Raw genomic sequence first — 22,905 nt, 5'->3', positions numbered from 1 at the left:
GGTTTAGCAAAATCAAATTGGACCCGGACGTGGGCCAATGAAAACGCTGCTTTCTCTTCAGGTTAGCCAATCAGGTTTGTGGCTACTCAGCGACCAGGAAGTGGAGAGTTTCAGGTGCTGGTGGCGGGGTGTATAATATGGTTAGCAAGCAGAGCAGGTATTTAAATGCTACGTCGCAGGGGGTGATAGGAAATGGCGCCAGTACGACTGAGAAACACGAAGGGTTCGAATGCCACAGAGATAGAAAAGAAAATCAAAAGGTGAGCCATTATAACGGTATTAGTGTGTGTGTGTGTGTGTGTGTGGGGGGGGGGGGGGATGATAGAGGGTGTGTGTCCCACTCGGGTTCTACTGTCCTGCTTTGTGTTGGACACTAATGTCAAACAGCTCCAATGAGATGAGACGTTTATGGAGTTTTCGGAGTGTGAAACACTTTCCAGCGCCGGATGCGTGGCGCGGGTGTAGCGTCCAGCTGACCGTCGTTCCACCGGCCCTCATCTCCTGTAGACTTTGAGGGTCAATAACCAATCAATTATCTTTAAAAGTCAATGGATGAATCATAAAACGGATGTTGCGTTGCATGCCTTCAATGTGTTTCTGTTTTGGGGTTTTTCAGCCATATAAGACTCAATGTTTCAATCAGCCTTTAAGCAACATTTAGCCAACGATTTTATCTGTCCAACCATTACTCTTTGCTGTTTTTGGTCACAATATTTCACGAAGTACTTCAACTATTTCGCTACTTTTTAGTGAGTCGTTTCAGTTGTTATCATAACATTTTATTATTCAACATTAAATTTTAGCAAAACTTTTCCCAGGCATGTCACCGTAATGTATCTGCTTTGTCTTTAACCTTTGGTGGATCATTTGCAATGTTAATCAAAGTGATTGACTTCTCCAAAGATGGCTGTCCCACGTCGATGTGCAGTTCCCCCCCCCCCCCCAACCACTAGTTTGTGGATACTTTTCAATCAAAGCATCATTTGTGTGTTCCTGAATTAGTTGAACAAAGGAAAAATCTGTCCTGGTGTCAAGTGCAGAGGCCCCTGATTTGATGAACAGAATGCTTGAGAATTACCAATCAAACAGGTGCTTCCTGCATCTGTTTTTAGTTTGAACGAGTGCAGCGGACGTCCTTGCAGCAGCTGTCGGTTACAGTCGATCACCGGACCTTCTCTGTCTCTGTAGGGGTAATGCGCTGCGGCAGGGGTCTGCATGGAGGAGCACCAGAGGCCTGCTGGTGTTGTTGTTGCTCGCCGTGTCTGGGTGCGGGGTGGCGGCGTGGTTCTACCTGGCTTCTCTGGACAGTGACATCACAGAAACCCTGGTCAGCCAGCGGGAGCTGATCTCCCCTCAGCCCAGACTCTACACTGTACCGTGCTCCGAGGACTACGAGAACCACAAACGCCATCCAGGTGAGGCTTTTGTCTTGGAGCTGCACTGTTGAGGTTGCTCGTCTCGGCCCGGTGGAAAGACACTAAACAGGTGGTTCCAAGACTCTCTTAAATCAGTGTCACATTGTAAGTGTATGCCTCTGCTGTCCTCCTGATTATTGAAGCTGGACTGAATGAATCCACTAGATGGCTCTACAACACAGGCGGTCAGATTATTACATCACCAGCGCTGCTAGTGTTCGTCCTGCAACATTCATTGAAACTGCAACCAAGAAACATGCCGAGTCATGGATGCAAATGCAGACAGAATTGTTTAACTGACACAAGTCGCGCACCCGCCCCCCCCCCCCCCACTCAGAGACCCACACCAATTAACAGTGAGCAGAGAACAAGGCGGCACTATTGACTGTATTTCTTTCACATCGTCTCCTCGGAACAGTGAGAGAACCTGCTAACAGACACCAGTGTGCTGGACTTAACATGAGAGTACAGTTGTTGCAAAGTCTCCTTGAATGGTCCTGAAAATAAAATGTAGTTTTGAAGGCTGATAAGAGAGCGGGTACACATGAATGAAACAGGTGAGTTTTTAACAGCTTCTTAAAGCGTTCCACTGACTTATCGGCTTTTAGAACTGAGAAAGAGGGTTCCAACGGGTGTGGGTCATAATTTCAAAGGCACGGTAACCTTTGGTTCAGAGCCAAGGTTTGGGAATGGCCAGAAGGCCTTGTTCAGCAGACCTCAGTGATGGCTCACAGTGGCTAGAGGACGTAATCACTCCGAACATAAAGTGGAGCCAGCAGTCCAGGTGAGCTCTATATGTGATGAACCCTTTGAGACCAACACAAAGATCTTTAACACCTTTGTACTGGCTGGATGTCATTTAAGACTCCCTCACACTGCATTGAGGATATTAGACAGTAAAAAAATTACACAATTTTTACTTGGCTTGTTTGGAGCAATTGGCAATTTTGTCCTGCCAGTGCGCATCCCGACACATGAATGTCAGCATGCTGCAGGCCTTACACTGCAGTTGTGCACTGCTATTTTTTCATATCGCGCATTTTGCTCTGCAAACTTTTACCGTCTGGGTGTCACAAATAATGACTTAACCGCACGGACTGAACCAGCAGTGCAGCAGGCTAACAGGGAGACGTTCACAGGAGCGTAGTTAAAGCCGCACCATGTGCAAGTCACATGGAACAACGGCTCGACTCTCCGGCACAGCCACAAGAAGTTTGTTCCACAGTCTTTCGATTTTGGCTCGGACCGTCAGGTCAAAGTGTTTGAAAAGTGTGGGGGAAACATCACTCTTGGTTCTCTGAAGCTGCATTTGTGCTATTTGACACTTCCAAAATAACACGACAGGAGAAACCTGTCAAATCTGCCGTTGAAAAGGAATTTGTAGTTTTATCTTGTTAAACGTGTAGCCTGCGAGGCATTCATGCCGTGCCTCTCCACCAGGAAAACACAGTACAACGTTTGAGTTTGGACCAATGAATTATAATGTCGGGAAGTGGGGGGGGGGGGGGGGGGGGGCTAATGGGCAGCACTCTTGTAAACTGCTTACCTTGCAGTTTCTCTGTGCCTTAGAGGCGTGAAGCCACATGATCGTGTGAAGATGCTGTATTACTGCTTTTCACCTCGTCTCTTCTGCTTGTGTCCCAGGATGCACTCCTCAGAAATGCGGGCGAGCAGTCACAGACAGTGTGGTGACGGGGGAGGAGGCGCAGGTCCTGAGGAGGTGAATCCTGTCACAGAGAACGGTGTATTTTTCCTATTTCAGGTGAATCACTTTTAATACTGTCTGTTTGTGACACCCTCACACAGGCTGGCTGAGAGGGGACTGGCGCTGGCCGGGTCTGAGGGAGGAGTGAGTATATCATCATATAAAAATAGAGGATGTCATGTCCGCTGTATTTGTATGACTTGTTTTAGGGAGTGATTTTTCTCCTTGCTTAATTCATGCATTTGTTATCTCTTTCTGGCATTTAAATCTTATGAGAGGACAGAACATGATTTGATTTAGCACAGAAATCCACTCAAGTCTGAGCTCAGTCCACTCTGTTCCCATTTCGCTTCTATGAAATCATTCAAAAAAACAAAACAGAAAAAGAAAATCAAACTTGGTCCTGCGGTGTTTTTGAATGTAGTTTTATTCTGTCTGGCGCTATGAAGTAATTTTTGTAGAACGCAACAAAAACAGAAGCGTGGGAGCTCAGAGAAAGCGGCATTGGCGTACAGGTAGAAACACGTTCCGCACGTTGCCTGCGTGCAGCGGTTCTTGTCTCTTGGGTGCATCCTGGTGTGAGTCTACTTCACCCAAAAAGGACATTTTGACTTTCCAGTTCTCATGACTCGGTGTCCTGAAATCATGAAACTGTTCCTCCACTCCTGCGTCACTTCTTTGGGATTCCAGAACGCAGGAAGAGCCAGCCTCATATATTTAGTTTTCAGCTAATGGCAAATACAAAACAACTGCAGACTTATCCAAAAACTTCCATTTGGGTCTCCTCCACTTGTTCCTCGTGCTTCTCTATCCAGCTGTTTGCTCAGTTATCCATGGCGTTGATTTGAGCTGAAAACAAACTGACGCGTGTTCACGGCCGTGCCAAAATAACACTAAAGAGCACATAGCTGCATAAAGGGGACATGGATCATTCCGGATGGTGCGTTCAAGACTTTATAAACAGATGTTTGTGTTGACAGTTTTGCAGTTGTTGGCTGTAAATTGCCTTTAGCTTCAAGCCAAATATATGTAGCTGGCTCTTCCTGCATTCTGGAGTCACAAAGACGTTAATAGAGGAGGGGAGAAACACCCCTCTGATCTCAAGACACTTTTGTGGCATAAGCTTTCCTCTAAATTGAACCAAATCTCCCGGTGAAAACCACAGTACTTGGAGTTTGATTTTGGAATGTTCATGAGACCTCTGCCGGTCAGTGCTTTGTGTTCCCCAATCACAAATCAGTCCTGACAGTTGGTGGATGCACACCCTTATCGTAAGAGAGCGCTATGCTAACTTCCACAGCATGAGCTAAGGCTGAGTGAAACTCTCGGTTTATTAGTCGATGTAGATTCCAGCAGTCACCTGTGGTCGAGGGTTTTTGCTTGGATCACTGTCCCCCCCCCCCACCACTTGGAAACAGGACAATTGGCAGTGAACACCTGGGGAGAAAGAGAGGAAATGGAAAAAAGATGGATGGATGTTCTTGCTCTGTGGCACAGTGGAATAAGGTTTATATATAACATGTTATTACGTTTTAAGAGTATTAAAGAAAAACATATTGTTTACTTCAAGTTAAAAATGAACTCCCTTATTGAAACACTGTTCCCACCAGTACCAGTTCAGAAAACCCCAAATGTTCCTTGTCTGATCTCACTGCAGTGGAGCTGTCCTGACACTAGAGGGCAGGTGGGTTCAACCAGCCCAGAGCTGGCTTGATGAGCTGCTCTGGCAGGTGAAATGATGAGCTGGAGACATCTGGCTGTCCCTGGCATGTCCTACCCCCTGCTCTCCGTCCACAGCAGGCCTGCCTCTCAGTCATTGATGGAGCTGTTTACTGTGTGTTAACATGCTTATGTGTAAGGACGGGGGGGGGGGGGGGGGGGCAGAACGGGGACCTTGGAGAAAATGGCCTATTTCCTGGCTTGTGAAGCGAGAGTGTCCCATTGGAGTTGACAAGCAATAACACGTGAAGGACAGAGTGACGCAGAGCTTTGGACTTATTTGTCCCACTGACTCGTTCTTGTTCTGGCCTCCGCAGGCCTCCATCCTGGACCTGCACTCTGGAGCTCTGTCCATGGGGAAGCAGTTTGTGAACATCTACAGGTGTGACATTCCACCTCGTTTCTTCCTACCTGTGTCCGACGCTCATTCACGTGAGCGCCCGCTGAAATGACATCTGCTATATTATGTAACATTTGCAGAAATACAGTCAGCAAAAACTGACTGAATCATCAATCTTGCTGATGCTGGTCCGGGTGAGCCGTCACCTGCAGGTTCACTGACCCATGCAACCCTCATTCATCACTGCCAGCCCCCCCCCCCCCTTCTTTTGGCATCATTTTTTTGCACCTCTCATTCTGTCTCCCACCTCCCATGTCCACATCTTCATTAATGTCTCTCGTCTCTCTCCCTGTAGTCCCTCTGGACACACGAGATCCTCAAGGACCATCTGGCAGATTTTAATCAAGAAGTGATGACAATAGTTCCGCTCGCTGGTTTCCACCCCTCACCCTCCCTCATATGAGCCAGTCAGGCGTTGATTATCTCTTATGTTGGAGAGGATGGGTGGCACACCCGTCTGGGTGGTGGCTCACTGTGCTGCAAACCTAACACATCCCGTCTCCTGTCCCTCTTTGTGTCTGTTTCTCATGTCACGTGTCCCTGATTGGCTGCGTCTGGATTTGTCTGTTTGCGGCGGCGGGGGCGGCGATGTGGCTCCAGGTATTTCGGTGATCAGATCAGGGACGTGTTCACTCCTGAGGATTTCCAGCTTTACAGGTGACAAGGGAACCTTAATTGAAAACCAGCCGTGCATGTATTTTATACCCAAAACAAGAGATTCTGTTGGAAAAACCCACACAAATGATGCTTCCTTATGAACAAGGATGGGAAACCTTTGGTTTCTTTTTCAAGAGGATCAATACGATGTAACGATGGTGTTAGTCCACAAAGTCGACATAGATTTTTGCGACACACCTCTTAGTTCATCCTAATACCGTCATTGGGGTTGGGCACCAAACCCTCAACTCTCCAGGCCGCTTAAAACCAAAGAGTCTCGACGAGATGACACAGTTGCAGTGACCGTTCTCTGGCTCGGCTCTGCTCGCCAGCTCGCCACTCACAAACGAGTCACCAGCTACTGTGACAAAATTCTGAATAAGACGCTGCCTTGTGAACAGCGTCATCTGACCGATCTGATCTTAATGAATGAGGACATTGCCTCGTGGACACGGATGAACTTTTAATCGCCGGCTGGAATTTTCACGGCATTTTGTGTCGGCGAGTGTTACAAACCTGGATGTCAGCAGCTTGATGCTTTAAAAGCCAGTAAAAACTCTCAATGTGCCAGTAGCAATATGTCCGAAATGATTGCTATGGTGCAATCCTGATTTACCTTGAGAAATGTTGTGTCAAATCACGTAGCTTAGCATTAATCTGAGCTAAATGCACACTGGTAAATTTGACGTTGATTTCTGTTATTTTCAGAAGTGAGCAGATGATTTTAAGAACGTAGGGTTGGGAAAAGTCATGGAAGCAATGGTAAAAATATGTCCATGGCATTTAAGGAAATTAATTTTTACAACTGAAATTAGCCGTCAGTTGTTTATCACTTTGATTATCAAAATAAAACCGAATAAGTACGAGCACTGAAATGAGACGGTATAGAATTGATATTGTTGTCATGGCAAAGTGCGAGCGGAGACATCCTCTTGGCGAGTTCTGCTCTGACGGTGCTGCGTGTGTTTTCTGCATTTAGAGACGTGCGTGAGCGAATCCAAGCAGTTATTGCGGAGACGTTTGGTTTGGACCCAAATCTGATGTACCTCACCAAGCCCACCTTCTTCTCCAGAATCAACAGTACGATGGCCAAGACCCAACATGACGAGTACTGGCACCCGCATGTAGACAAGGTATGGGATCGGTTGATGTCGTGCACCTGATACTCACCTCAAATGACTGCCAGTGGGGATGCAGGAATTTGGTATTCAGAGCAAAAGATCCAGCCAATCCTGACCAGCAATATTCTATTATATTTGATATGATGAACTGAATTCGGTGTACCAGGCCGTTCAAACTTGGTCGAGGACTTTTTGACTTCTGACCAGAATCGATTCAGCCACCAAGACGATCAGTCACGGCTCGCTCAGCTCAGACCTGGCGTGAGGAGCTTTGCAGGAGTTGGTGTGGAGCCATGTGCAGTGAAAGGAGTCCGGGTTGAGGTGTTTCTGGTGTCTGATTACAATGCTTTTTCCAGGTGCAATGATGTGGAGTAGACTGGGGCACAGACCCAGAACTGCTATAGGAATTAAATCCCTGCATCCAAAACTTTTTATGTATTTCTTTACTTTCTGGAACCAACAATCTGACAAACACACATTCTTCTTCCAGCCACAGGCCAGGTGTGCAAATGTGTGGGAGTAGACACACATTTAATCCTTCCTACGTCTTTCCTCGCTCTTTTTCATCCTTCATATGACAACCTGACCTCATCTCTCCCTCTGCAAGTTTTACTGCACATTTGGGTGTTGATTTGGAGCTTTAATTCTGAGGTTGATGAATTGAATTCTGCACAGTTTGTGAGTGATAGAGAAGCGAGTCTGATTTAGCGGAGTCAAGCAACCGAACGTGCCGATGAAGACACACTTCTTCCATTAATCTTGGTTGGGGCTCCCACTCTTTAGCAGCTGAAACAAGAAGTTCCTGAACTCTTAGATACATCCCTTCCACCTTGGAGGCAGCCTCCTGCCGGTGACTTTGTCCTCTTCTCTGCTCTCCCTCACGTCGCACATTGTTCATTCTTGATGAATATTTATCCGGTGCAGCTTTAAACTTCACTTGGTTCATTGTGATGGGGAGATGAACATGCGGTGTATTTTATTTGGTAAGAAAAAGTGTGTGTGTGTGTAATATATATTTAATATATATGTGTATATACAGTATATACATTTAACATATGTGTGTGTGTATATATACATTTAATATATATGTATATACACATTTAAATATATGTGTATGTGTACACATACACGTGTGCGTAAATGTCTGTCTGGACCTTTTGGGCTGACAAACTCCGTTAGGGATTTGTTGAACCGTTTTCGGACTTCCCCAGAACTGACAGAATGATCTTAATCTCCAAGATTATCAGGAACGATGCAAGGAAACACGGTGCTTTGACTTGGTAGTAAAAACTTTTGACACTTGTTCGTTTTTGTGGACGACAGCGGGTGAAAGTGAAAATGGCAGATTATGGATGATGGGGAACTCCATGATTGATCGGAAGTTTCCGGATTAGGAGTATATTGCACCTCCATTTTAAAAGAATTAAAATGTGATGAAGGCAGGTTTGCCAAGAATATGAAGCCATAGCTTTGGTCTTGTAAGTTCTTGGCTCCTAACTGTCTGGAAGCATCTGTCCGTATTTATCTGTCCTCCTCTCTTGTCAAGCGAGACGACGGAAAAAGGGGCGAGAGGGAGACAAACATTCCATATTTACTCTTGTTTCTTCCTGGAACGCATTTTATTTGCAGTCTCTTCGCCCTTTGTGTTCGCTCCCGTCTCACACAGCCGTGGTGTGAACTCCTCTCCTCCTGCTGGCTGTCAGCAGTGTCACCATCTGTCTCTGCCGCCATGTTGGGGCTAATTTGCTAAGCCAACACTCATTTAAATGCAAATGGCCTCTGACGTCTTTGCTGGTGAATTTTCCTCCCATCGATCATGTAGCTGTTAGCAGTTTGACAGCACTGGACGTGTGTTTTATCAGGTTCCCAACAGGGATAAACTTGATACGTTATGGAACGGAATGAAAGGTGAAAGCAGGATTTTCAGCCCTGATCTTCGCTTGTCTCTCGCTCCCTCTTCTCTCTGAATGTAATGAGCACCAGCTTGCTGATCTGGTGATAATGGAGACAAAACAAAAAAAAAGCTTCTGTCGAGCCGGTAGAAATGGGGGTCCAACCTTTTTAAAGACGGACCTGTAGAATCCATGGTCAGAACCACTGACCCTGAATCATTCCAGAAGCGTGTTTCTTCTCTAACATCAGAGAGGCAGTGAGTAAGATATTTCTGCGAGGTAGTGCCGCTGTCTTCCAGGTGATTCTGGAATCATTTGTGAGTATTGACATTTATTGGCGATATTGAAACTGCAGAACTCGGTTTGTGCTCTGAACCTGCTCGTTTGAAGTTGTTTCAGACATTCTTCAAATTTTCTGCAGCGCACTGTGTGGCGTGATCAAGAGAGGCCTCTCAGCTTGAGCAGTTGGATCTCAGCACAAGACTTGTGGGTTCCCTGTCAGCTCACTCTTCCATGTCTCATTAGGCTACGCGCTCCGTGTTTGAGCTCACAGGGATCTAAGCTTCTCTTTTTAGTGCATCTGCAGCACAAACAGCCCAAAGCATGAATGAATTTAGCTACAAGTTAAGGACACAGGCCCCGTCTTGAGGCTACAATTAATTTAGTTGCATGAATAGTTGCACAGGTGCTGTTGATTTCTTTGTCAAATAAAAACAGTCTCCTATTGAATCATTCTTCACAGCTGGTGATGTCACCAGAGAAGAAAAACCCAAACACCACTCCGTCCAAGAGGAAGGTCTGACACTATTCAGTCACAGCCCATAACGTCTGTGGTTCAGTTTCCGTGGCTGAGACGGTGCAGCGACAGGGAAGCCAAGCCAGGGACCTTTTTCACGGGAGTCTGGTCGAAGCAGGAAAGCACATGTGGAAACACTTACGTTGATGATGGCTCCATCTATCTACTAGTTTACTGATTCAGTCAAATAATCATTCTGTTTTCCTCAAGAAAAATCAAACACCACGTAAAAAACTATCCAATAATAAATCTGCGCCTCAGATTGAAGGGTCAGTACAACAGTTTGTCTTCTTTCACTTAGATACCTGAAGGCTGTTGTATAAGAATTAGACTGATCAGTTAGCACAGTGGTTCCCAACCTTTTTTTGTCTTGTGTACCCCTTGAGCCTTTTTGTCATACCATGAGTACCCCTTCACTCATACGTGTTCATGATTCTCCAAAAGTAGAACATAACACAACTGAATATTCAACGCAAGTCATTTTATTTCATCTTCTTAAACTGAACAGTTAATATTCAGGCATTATCTTCTTATTTAACTCCAATTAAACATAAAATTATGTTTCCTTCAAGGCAATAAGAATTATAAATATAAGAAACAATATTATAGTAAACGTTTGTGTTATTAATACTGTATTATTAATACGAATATATTATTATTATATTGTTATTATTCATGGAGTTATTTGCCAGGACTTCACCTCAAAAGTAACACTGAGGCTGTGGTGGTCCGCAGACGTCGAAGTGAATCCCTATAAAATATAGTTTTCACTACACTGCCTTGGTTTAGGTTGGGAATCTTTCTTGCGTTTGTCGGCGGTCTCTTTTCCCCCTCCTGGATCCACAGCAACTGGACGTTTCAGCCATTTATCCATGTTAACCTGCAGGTAAACAGGTTCCCGCTGTTTGATTTTGGTATGGCTGTGCCACAGGTTATTGTCTCCCCAGGGAAACAAGTCATAGCGAACACGTACCATTTTATTGACAGACTTATGAAATGACTAAGAATATTTTTTATTATCGTGGAAATAAATTCTTAATTTTTCCACGCACCCCCTGCAATGTGCTCACGTACCCCTAGGGGTACGCGTACCCCTGGTTGGGAAACACTGAGTTAGCATATGAGGGCACCATGGTGGAGCAGTGGTCAGCACTGTGGCCCCCCAGCAAGAAGGTTGTGGGTGGAGCCCCGGCTGCAGCACGGGGTCTTTCTGGGTGAGTCTCCATGTTCTCCCTGTTCCTGCTGGGTTCTCTCTGGTACTCCAGCTTCCTCCACAGTCCAAAGACATCAAGAGGGACCAGGTTAATCCAGACTCTAAATTGACCGTAGGCGTGGCTGGGAGAGCCAATGGTTGTCTGTCTCTATGTGTTGGCCCTGCCATGGACTGGTGACCTGTCCAGGGGGAAGGCTGCTGGGATAGGCTCCACCCCCACCACCCTGAACAGGAGAGGAGGGAGAACATGGATGTAATTAACATATGGATGTGTTGATCCCAGTTACTGTAAAACATTACCTGTTGTATTAATTTTTTTGGGGGGGGTGAGAAAGAATTGCTCTCCCAAAAAAGCACGCACACACACACACACGCACACACACACACATTTGTCTGTCTTTCTAATGCATTTGTACTCCTGACTAATGTAAACAGCGATCGATATCTGCGAGTCCCTCCTGACATCATGATTGTACCTCTGTTGTCTTCATCTCGTCCGTGCACTTACTGTCCTCCCGGGTCACAAGTGACCCCGTCTGCTTAGATTGTTCATAAGTCATAAATTATGAATTATCTCCAGCTATTTATCTACAACCTGAGCTTTTCTTTTCTTTTTTTTAACTCTTTGGAAAAAAAATGCTAACTGCACATTTCATATTTTTACCTTTTGCAGTGTCGATGCAGATTTAAAAAAATCGTATTAATAATAATAATAAACGCCATATTTTTTCATGTTTAGAGGTGCGTTGGTCTCAATGTCCTATTTTTTTTTCTTAAATCTCATGTTTTGTTTCTCACTGTGGATTTTACTTTGACATGTTAGAACAGCGCCTTTTGAACAAAGATTGATTCACTGATCGATTGATTCGACTGGAGTCGTCGTCCTACTTGTTTTTTCTGTTTGTTTTTCTTAAAGCCATTAGCATGAAGCTGATTGACACACTAACAAAACACACATCAGTTAATAACAGGGAAGTTGAAGCATTCAGGTCAATTGGCCCAATGATTGAACGATCCCTTCCGTCGCCTGCAGCCATCATGAACGGCATTTCCACCGTTGCAGTAACAACTGTCTGCTGGCTTTGCCTGTCTTGTGTGGTCAAAGCTCCAAATCTCTACCAAGAGTGAAATCCTCAGGGACGCGCCTTTTGAAATGATGCCGCATTTAAAAGCCATTTTGGGGCTTCTGGATGTGGGGATGAGAGTTTTCAAGATAAAACGTTTTGAGGAAAAGGAGGGGAGAATAACTAGTCCTTTTCGTAGGGCAGTCTGAAGTTCTGAATGTGGGCAGCAGAGGTTCAGATGCTCCTCTTCTCTTGCTTTCCCTCAGGTGACCTATGGTTCTTTCGACTACACCTCCCTCCTGTACCTGTCCGACTACGGCTCCGACTTCACCGGAGGAAGATTTGTCTTTATGGATCAAAACGGCAACCGGACAGTAGAACCTCGGGCAGGTAACTACCAGGCAGCCACACGTGGAGACGAGCCTCAGTTTCAAGTGCTTGTCCTGTCATATTCTAAGAAGACACTATCAGCCGTAACACCTGTTAACCTCCTGGCTTTGTCTATTTAAGCTTATTAACTTCCACTTAAAGTAAGCGATGTAAGATCGCTGAAGGATTTCATTATCAGGCTCAGAATTCTACTTGCTGTTCTCAGCTACATGAGGGAATCTGGGGGTGGTTGGAGCTCACAAACGTGGAGCAAAGTGGGCGTAAATCCTCTCTAAGTGGGTAATCGGCTGCCATATAGTTGAAGTGGAACGGATTAAACTAAAAATCACCCAGAGACTTAGACATAGCACCTTAATCGTAGTGGAAGTGAAGTGATTTGGTAACATTTGTGTGTATATTTATAGTATATAAAGACAGTAAGGTTAATGCTGTGTGAAAGAGGATATTTGCAAGGTGCTTGTCTGAAAAACATATGGCAGAGTAATCAGGGGCAGGGATGGGGTTTCAGATGCAATTTCCTGGAGTACCATGGGACTTCAGAGGCAAACGTGACGCATCAAAAACAGATCAGGTCTCCGCCAGGCTTGTGGGGAAAAAAAAAAAAAAAAACAATAAAAGAAGGGGAAAAAATGAAAGGAAGTTCCAGAGTGATCAAGTTAAGAAAAAAAAAAACCGTTGGCCAACTTCTTTGAGACATTACTGGAATTGGTCTGTGACTTTTAAACTTAATTTTCTCAAAGTGAAGGTTTGTCTTGATGCAGGTGAGTCACAGGTTATTTGCACCTCTGGAATTCCCCAGTTATTCCAAAATAGATATTTAGATGTCTGCGTTTTGAATGGTGCGGGCTGGTAAAGAGCGGTGTAGGGAAAAGGTTGCCCTGATGAAACACACCCCGGGTGCCATCCGTGTCCTGTGTCACGGTACCGTGCTGAAGCCCGCTTCCTCCAGGGGCGTGAACTGTGCCGTACCAGTCAAAGAAACCAGACGTTAGCTTACAATCGGTGTGAACGACAGTGTGAGCCTGGACGCCCGATCCAGGCAGATCCGCCTCTTTTGCTGAACAGTTGAAGCAAGTATTGAGTTCTATTTGTCAACACTTACACGTCTGACTGAAGGTGTTGCGAGATATGCGACTTCCCCTCTGCAGGCAGATGTGCCATGATGGAGTAAATTCAATTTTCATAGCGATTTAACTATTTGAAACGTTTGTTCACTGAGCAAATGTCCCAGAAAATGTTTGAGTCTGGTTTGCTGTAAAGTCCCAGCCTTGCTCTGTAAACGGTGTTCCACCCGAATGAATGCGAGCACAGTGGATCTGTTCACCACAGGCAACGCCCCCTGAGGCCCCTCCCTCCGTCCCCTCTCATATCTGACAGCTCTGCTGTCTTCACCTTGTCCCTTTTATTCACTGTTTCCTCTCCCACTCTTCTCTTTATCTCACCGCATTCTCCATCATCTCCTGCCCTCTAATCCAACTGCTTTTTTTTTTAATCACCAGCCATTTAGAAAAGCTCTCCACATCCTTCTCTTCCCTCTCCTATGCTCACACACACACACACACACACACGCACACACACACACACACACACACACACACACACACACTCTCTCTCACACTTCTTCCTGCCACTGGTGAGGGACGTTGACTGAAGGACGTATGGTAATATGAGGAGCAGTGACTGGTGTGTGAGCGCTGTAGCCATCTTGCATCACTGAACTGAGACTAACCTCCACACGACAGGGAGAACGCTGTCACGCCGAACCCGAGCCTAATGAAACCTGCCGGGTGATGAGGAGGAGCGGGAGGGACTAGCGCCGTCTCTCTAAAGCCTTTGTGATTGATGTCAAAGTCCCAGATGAGTGTGAGCATATTTGACTATACAGACCTGTCAAAGAACACCATCCAGCCTCCCTGAGATTTTTATTTAGAGCGATGCGCTGAGGAGACGCAGCACAAAGCCATGCATAATACATCAAATAGCCCAAATCATTTAAAACACACATTCAGCTCGTCTTCGTCGTCAGCAGGCTGGGCAGGTGAAGGACAGTCTCCGACTCAATGAGAGTCTGATATGGACGGGTGATGAGTTCAGAGATAATTGTGGCTCTTTGAGGTGACAGTGGAGAATACAGTTCACTTATAACTCCAGGAAGACCGTTTGAACATGGCTGTGAAGAACTGAATGACGGTGGTCACCTGGGGAACAGAGGTGGAGCAAGAGAAAGTGGGGAGGACAAGAAAAGAGAGGGATAACTGATGGATTTGCTGAATGTGAAGGCGTCCCCTGTAGTGGAAGGAGAAAGACAGCAGCGAGGGTGAATGGAGGAGATTCGTGAGGCGTTTGTCAGGGGATGGAAGGTACAGCTGTACACTCGAAGGTGCTGTCTGCCAGTCAGAGGAGCCCTGATGGGTAAACCGCCAGTTCAGGCCACCAGAGGGGAATCGGAGAACCTCCTGGGCAGTCCAGATGTCTGGATGGATTCACGGCACACAACAGGCCTGATTTCTAATAATAACTGATAAAGTATCTCATTATCACTTCATCTTGTTATATGATAATAACGCTGAACGCACATTACAGATCAGAAATGACGTCTGTTAGATGATCCGATGGCGAGAGGAGCTCAGCGCCCAGCCTGGAGCCTCCTGAGCTGCACCCTGATGTGTTCACATGAACCGGGACGTTTACCGCATCAGTGCTTTGCAGCAGAACCTGGATAGCCTGTGACAGTGTCGCCAAGCAGCTCTCAAAACTCAGCCCAGTTCCAACTGAAGAACCCAGGTGTCTCCCCAAAGATTTTCGCCTCCAGACTTATTTGGCCGTCTGCTGTAGTTTTTTTCTCACTGCAAAGCATTAAACCAGGAACTTGTTGTGCCGTGTCACTCTCCATGAGGTCACATGAGAGCGATGACCTGAGGTGTCCCTGCCGTCTCTGGGACCATACATGAATAGACCTTGTAGGGTGTGATGAGCCTCTATTAAAACATCCAGGAGGGAAAAGGAGCGCAAGTCCTGCTTGGACCCCCCGGCCCTAACGACCCAGGCAGGTACCGGCTTAGCCAATGACTCTCGTGACCTCAGCAACTCTGACACCTAGAGCTCACGTGTGACCTACTGACTCTGCAGAGGGTCACACCCACGCAGAGTTGTGAAAGCTTGCACCGCCCCAGCAGAGACTGGAACTGCAGAAGCCTCTCGGATGAGAAATGAAGCGTCTTTGAGAGAACTGAAACATTCCAGTTGACAACAACGCAGAACTGAAGGGACGCAGATCCTGGCGTGATCCTGGTTTTGACCAATTCAGCTATCGGCCTAAATCGCCATGCAAAACATGGTCTTTGTGAATAAAAGTCGGAGTGTCTTGTATGCCAGATTTAGACATTAGTAAAGAAGCCACATCCTGTCAGAGACCAGTAGCTGCCTGTGGGCCGGGGCTGCTCCGTAGTCTGGTGCACGCTGGAGGAGACCTGCACGCTCATCCGCCAGCTCCAGAGTTCTAAATCCTCCCAAGTTTGGTTCCATCCAGAGTGCTTCAGCTGTTTACATCAGCAGTCTCTCCAACATGCGATTCTTAAGCTCGTAGATTGTATTTCGAGCACCTCACCCCGCCTCCCCAGGGACCCCACACAGCCCAAGTGATTCATGCTCGGCTAATTGAGGCTGTGGGAGTAACGCTGTGCACCTTGTGCCTGCGCCGACAGTGTTTATGGGTATTTTGTTCCGACAGCAAACCTTGATATTGGCATCAGATGAGTCACGCACCATTTAGCGCCTTGTGTTCGCTGCACATTCATCTCAGCTGCGTCTCCGGAGTGAAAGAACTCATTGGGTGCGATCAGTCATGTGTGGCTGTTTTTTATTTAAAAAAGAAAAGGAGAAGCCAAGTCAGAGTGGAGGCTCGACCTGACGTGCTGATTTCTGACAGTTGACGAATTAGTTGTTCAAATTAGAGGCTGAAGGACCTGCGTTAGTAACTGCAGGCTCCCTCCGCCATTCACACTGTCTGACAGTCATAGAAGTCCCGTTTGTTCCTCATTAATGAGCCATTAATTATCACTTTATAGTCGTCGTTGGCAGCGATTGTTGTTCCATGATATCTCACCACCAGCTGCAGGAATAGATCCGTAAAAACAGAGACTGTCATCAACAACATGAGGCACCACAAACCTCGACAGGGCCTTTCTGTCCTAAGTGTCCCTGTTTTGTTTCTCTCTGAGTTGAACTCTTCAGTTTCATCTCGTTGTCGCCCCAGAAAATATGTGAACTTTCCAGCAGGCAAACATGGTCTGGGTGCAGCCATCTTGCTCCTCCCATTCCAGAAAATTTTCAGAACCTAAAGACGTCAGGACGAGCTCCGACTCGTCCCTTCTGACCTCTTCTTCTGCAGACATTCTGCACCTGCTGTAAATCGTTCTTCCATTTTGACCCGGCGGCGGCAGGCAGAATCTCGCGGTGAAAGGTCTGATCGTAGGGAACCAATCTAAATGCAGATGGTCTCATTTTCGACTAAAACCACACTGTACAACAAGCCTTTTCCTCGTTGATACGAATCAATGCACAGAAGTTGTCTGTCGCAAATGAAGTACAAGCAGGAGGTGAAGATTCACGCTGTTGTGTCGTGATGGGGCTGAATGGCGTCACACAGAATCAGTGGGAACTTCACGTGCTTGGCGATGCGCCGTGTTGGTGAACACGCATCGCATCACCACCCTATCAGCGAAGTCATCGAACAGAAATCCCTTCAGTGACTCGATTGTTGTTTTGATCTGTACCTTTAGAGATGAATGTGCAGCTCAGAAACGGAGCGATTTCATTAAGTACTGACAGGTCAGACACTACGTCAGCGCGCAGCAGGACAGAACACACACCCCTCCCCGATTAGACGCCATCGGATCTTTAACCTTTGTATTTGTAGAGGTATTTTGCCCTTGATTGCCAGTCGGTATAATTGGAGTGCTTCAAACAGACTCACTCATATGAAACCTTCCCATCCGGCTCCTGCTGCAGACGCACATAGAGGGAACGACCCGGTGTTTGAAAACTAAATAACAGGAATCAAGAGTTTCTAGACTCCTCCTCCAGACTTTTGCTGCAAGGAGATGTTGGAGCGTTCCCCTCTGCCGCGTGATAAGAGGCAGAGTTTATTAAAACATCCTTGGTCAATGGAATCATCGCTGTGGCTCAGGGGAGCCACGTTTTCTCTTCTCTTTGGCTCAAGAAGATTATTTAATTTCCAGTGTCAGAAAGAGTTTATTCTCTATAGAAACTTTTTAAAAACGCACTGAGGTGACTTCAAATCTGCAGATGCATGAAATAATGGTGAGGCAGCAGTTGGACGTCTTACGTTTGGCATCACTGTGACAGGTTACATTCAGATGTTGTCGTTCGGAGAAATCAGCTTCCCAATCATTCACTTTAGATTGTTCCTTTTTTTGAGGGGATTAGATGGAGAGAAAAAAAGTTAAATGAAATACTGAATAATTTTTCCAGGGACAAATGATACCAGAATGTTGGAAGGCGGGATGATCTTGGAGGTGAAACAAGCAGAATGATAGTAAACATGATTGTAGCAACATGGTGGAAGATGTTGGTTACGTTTGACCCGCTCAGACCTCCAACTTTAGCCTTCGCCAGCCGCCACGTTGCTGGCCGCCACGTTGCTTTGCTGGCTCGAGCCACGGCGAGGAGAGGGCGAAAGCACTCTGCTCCTCTTCGGCATACCAGCATAGTGCCTGTGGATGTCTGTTGCGGTCGCCATGACAACTGGCCGGTTTCAGCGGGATCAGCTGGTATGAAAAGTTGCTGCTTGTAGATGTGAGAAGAGATTCTGAATGGAGGAAGTAACACAGGCTCCTAGCTGGGGTTTGCTTAGTGAAGGTGGAGCCTGGGTTATTAGAAGAACCTTTGAGTATCACAAAATAAATGAGCTGGGGTCAAGATTTAGGGGATTGTACACCAATAAATCATAGTTATGAAGGTTATAATCTACTTTTGCAAATAGTTGGCATCCTGGACCCTGACAGACTCACGCTTGTTGTGATGTCACTGCTCCTAAAGCCACAGCTTTCGCTGAGATTTGCGATGAGCTCAGCGAAAGTTCCCCCCCCTTCAGCGGATGGATGCGAGCACCTCCCAAACAGCACTGGTGCGGGTTCCGCTCGGCTTGACTTCCTCCAAGAATATGTCTGCGTTGTGGTGTCACTAATCTGCCCTGCTGACTGGACCAACCAGCTAACGGAACTTTTGTATTGACAAAGTGCGAGGGATTATTTTCCAAGAAGATTTCATTGTGCGGCTATCTTAATCTGTGTGGATGATCGGAGCGTTTGAGATCGCCCTCCTTTTCATTGACAAAAACCGGGTGCTTTATCTCGCTGCTCACAGCCTCTCCATTCCTGCATCAAATCTTCTTCTTTGTGTTCCCATTCTTTGGGCTTTCAGTGCAAATTGCATTGTTTAACTGCAAAGGTCGATCCCTGGCGTCCTGAGCTGATGCCCCTCCAGTGAGGGTTTACCTCTCCCACATACACACACGATAACGCTTCAACCTTCCAGCTAGTTCCGCCCTGAAATGATCTGATTTACATTCTGGGGACTTATTTTGTGCCTGCAAAGGGACTTTGAGGAGGACCTGGCACACAAAATTCATCAGTCGCCCCTCGAGGGAACACGGAGCAAACACATCCGAGGACAGAGATTCCAGTTTTTAATTTATATTCACAAAAGGAGACGACCTCAAAAACTAAAAGCTTTGTTACAAATGTCCGCGGTGTTTTAAAGGTATAACTCTCCGACTCGTAGGAGCAAGCTAATTAAGCATTGCAGGCTGTGTTTAGAGAGGACGAAGGTGGTCAGCAGCAACAGCTCATTAGTGGCCTCAGCAAAGCAAAGCTCTCACTGTGTCTCTGAAGAGAAACTGCCCTGAAACAACCACACAGGGGCAGGACAAAGCTGGACTGGACCTGGGCTTTAGAACAGAAGAAAAATCACTGATGAACCATGCGTGCAACTGAAACAGGGACTGAAAACAGACCCCTCCAGTGTTCACTGTGCACACGCGGTGAACGGACACCACTCTGAAGGCTCATTCCTCGAACAAATAACTAACAGTGAACGCTGTCATACGTGAGCACTCGAATGACGACATGTTGGCGAAGGTTCTCAGTCATCACGGTTCCTCAAGCGTACCGTGTCGCAGTCAACTGTTCTTTAGTGGTTGGAATAAAGACTGAAGTAGACTTGTGAAATAAACATGCCGGAGGTGCCGGAGCGCTCTCTGCTGGTGCTACTACATTACAAATCATCCTATTGGCTGTGTTTTCTGCATTTGATGAACTGTAAAAGATTTATAATATTGGAGAACATGAGAACTGATACGATAAATATAAAATACATACCATAAATAACTATGATAAATCAGCGATGGGCCCCTGATAACGGCCGCTATATCGGCTGACTCATGTATCAGCTGGGCTTTACCTTCAAGCCTTCGCCTCACGAGTTCACACCCTCGTGAAGTGAATCCCTCTGTTTTTATTGGGCGAGAGTCCAGTGCTGCCAGGAGGACTCATGCTGTCCGCGGTCTGTTCGCCATCCGCTGATGTGAATATGGATACATAATTTAATGGTGCTTTAAGTTCCATCTGTGTGATTTAATCCCAGTAGTGAAAGGAGTGCTGCAGGTTTGCACCCCAGAGGGTGTGAGATTCACTGGGGGTGGATTAGACAACCACTTCTGGTTTGGGTGAGAAACAATTGAATCATGCAGCTCTGAAAACTTTCCAAAAGTGACCTGCAAACTGGACAGAATCGTAACAATCACACGGGTCGTTCCCCGGGGTTGTGCGACGCTCCTCTTGATTCGTCCCGTTTCTCCAGCCTAAACATCTACAGCTTTGCTGTTGTATCAGGGCTGCGGTCGCTGAACGTTGCCCCGGTAACGCTGACCCCCTAGTGCTGCGTAGCGTCAAGAATCGGAGATGTTGGAGGCCCAAGTGTTGGCTAAGGTTTCACCTTGGTAACCTTGAAAACTAGATGCTTTTCAGCATTTTTTTTTTTTTTTTTTTTTAGCAACACTTCTTGTTAAAATAAGAAAAAAACCAAATGTTTTCAATTCAAATGTATCAATTTATTTGAGCAGCATGGTGATGTGGATCGGCGCCGTCCTTCCGATAGCTGACCTGTGAATGGTGTCAGCATCGGCGTTTGGCAAAGTTTTCAAATGTGAAAATGATATGGTGATGTGCTGTGGCTGTGGTTGCCAAGGAGACGTTATTGTCCCACAGTTGAAGAGAAAATCAGAAAAATGCGGTGAAATTCTGATCTTCCAGCCCAACTTCCGATCCTACATTGAAAAAGAAAAGGTTGCGTTAAAAACTAGAATTTGAAATCGCTCTGAAACTCTCCCTGTTGTCTTTTCAGGTTTACCCTGAACTTTCCTGAGAGAATATTTATAACGATGCCTTTGTCACTACCTGACATTTTCATCGGCGTGAAAGTTTTAAGATATTGCAGCAAATATTTCGTGTCATACTGTCAGGTCCTAACAAACGGCCACAGGAAAGGCATGAGGAAGGGGGAACGGGCTAAGCTGGCGGCTGAAAATGAGATAAATCTCCTGAATATTAGAGTAATTGATGGTGTAGCTGCACTCAGGGCGTGCTGCGCGTAGCTTAGCATAGTGAGGGAATCTACTCCAGACCAGAGTTCAGAAATACGCCATCTTAAACATTTTGTTCAGATTTTTCCACGGTTGAACATTTTTTTGAGCAGCATCTGAGGCTTCAAAGCGTCATCTATCAGGAAGTAGCACCAACACACGTTTCCATGTATCTGTTATCTGGAGTTGAAGTATTACTTCGCCCAGAAAGGGTATTTTTCCTTTTGCGCACTAACAAATAGGTTTCTTGAGCTCCTGCGTCACTTCTTTGTGACCCCAAAATGCAGGAAGAGCCAGCCACAGATGTAGATTTAGCCTGAAGCAAATGGAGACTGAGTCTAGAAACATCTGTTGACAAACCCTCGAGCGCATCGTCCATCGTATGATCAGGAATCCACAAACACTCCGATTTGACAGCTGGAACACTTCCAGCTCTGTGCTACTGTGAACCAGCGCGGAGGAATCGCTTCAGCTGACAGCTGCCCGTCGTGCTCAGTGCTGATTCAACCCAAGGAGAGATTTTCTTGATTGTTTTATTCAAAAGTGTTTCTGGATTACTGATCACGTGGCTGGACGAAGATGACGTGGAGCCCACTGGCCGATGAGCTGGGGCTGGTAAACAGACACTTTCGGACAGTTGAGCTGTTGTTAGCTGTCGGTCTCAGTTAGCATCAAGCTAAATATATGTGGCTGGCTCTTTCTGACTTCTGGAGTCACAAAGGAGTGATGCAGGAGGGGAAAAATGTCTTTGTAAGCTCAAGACTTTTATTATTTTTCACTGCACTTTTTGAATAAAGAATCACTTTAAACACATAAGCTGCAGTATGCTAATTATCCAACTTCATATATGTTGGTAGCAGATTTCTTTGTGTCCATTCTTAATTCTATAACCTTTGAAAGAAGGCTAATAAAAGTGCTCCACATTTCTGTCCTGTTCCCTGAAATTCTGTCTTCATTTCCTCCTTGCCAAGGACGGGTGTCTTTCTTCTCTTCCGGTTCGGAGAACCTCCACCGCGTGGAGAAGGTGACATGGGGAACACGATACGCCATCACCGTGTCCTTCACGTGCGACCCAGCACAAGCCATCTCTGACCCGGCTCTGCCCTGAGGCACCAATGGGTGATGGTGACGGTGCTGAACACTGGCTCGGTCAGGCCCTGGAGGAGGCAGGAGGAGAGAAGACGGAGGGGAGACGTGAGCTCTGGTTCACTTACCGTAACTCTATCTTCTCTGATGGCCAGATATTGACCAGCCGCCCTTCACTGAGGAGAGGTCTTTCCTTACTTGTGGCCAAGCTTCATCTTTTTATCTACAGCAGTCTCTTTTTTTAACATTGCACCACTCTAATCGTGAGACATGTCTGGTTCCCCCGGAGGTTCCACAGCTCCCGCTAATCCAGGGCCTTCTCCAGCACATTGATTCTCAGCTGAAACTGTTTCAAATGGCTCAAGGGGGCTTGTATGTTTTCTGCCTGTGTTTTTGTTTTAATTATTTTAGGACGTCAATCGCTTTAGGGGGAGATATAAATCTGGTTTACAACCGAGTCGATCCCCAAATCCCCTCTGGTACAGGCTCTGTAAACGCAGCCGTGACCCAGGAGGTGTTTTCTTCTGAGAAGAACCCTCTCCTTATCCACAAGTGTTTGCTTCAATATGGCTGCCGAAGACGCTTTGAAATTAAATACTGACGACTTGAAAGCAGTTGTTGATGTTTCTCCTCTTTCATCTACTTGATTATGCAGAAATTCATCACACTGTGTTTTCTTCTTTTCACCCAGCTGCCCGGAATAGTTCTTCTGTATAGATTCTGGAGTCTGTGTCGGATTAAATGTACAAAGGTGGATTAATTAATGTTCTTGTATAGATGGCTAT

The 22,905-nt window shown here is 46.1% G+C and overlaps 1 protein-coding gene across 1 annotated transcript; it reads left to right on the top strand.

Moving 5' to 3' along the window:
- The first annotated feature begins 76 nt into the window (after positions 1-76).
- Positions 77-22,905, top strand: ogfod3 (2-oxoglutarate and iron dependent oxygenase domain containing 3). Its single transcript, XM_086196566.1, has 9 exons — positions 77-260; positions 1,189-1,415; positions 3,060-3,135; positions 3,222-3,264; positions 5,157-5,221; positions 5,840-5,896; positions 6,876-7,029; positions 12,249-12,372; positions 22,006-22,905. The coding sequence occupies exons 1-9, from the start codon at positions 193-195 to the stop codon at positions 22,140-22,142; spliced, it is 951 nt and encodes a 316-aa protein (XP_086052692.1). The 5' UTR covers positions 77-192; the 3' UTR covers positions 22,143-22,905.

This window comes from Aulostomus chinensis, chromosome 23, assembly GCF_037954235.1.
Source record: "Aulostomus chinensis isolate RoL2024-O1b breed Wild chromosome 23, RoL_Achi_v1.0, whole genome shotgun sequence".
Taxonomy (NCBI): Eukaryota; Metazoa; Chordata; class Actinopteri; order Syngnathiformes; family Aulostomidae; genus Aulostomus; species Aulostomus chinensis.
This window is presented reverse-complemented; position numbering and strand designations above follow the sequence as displayed.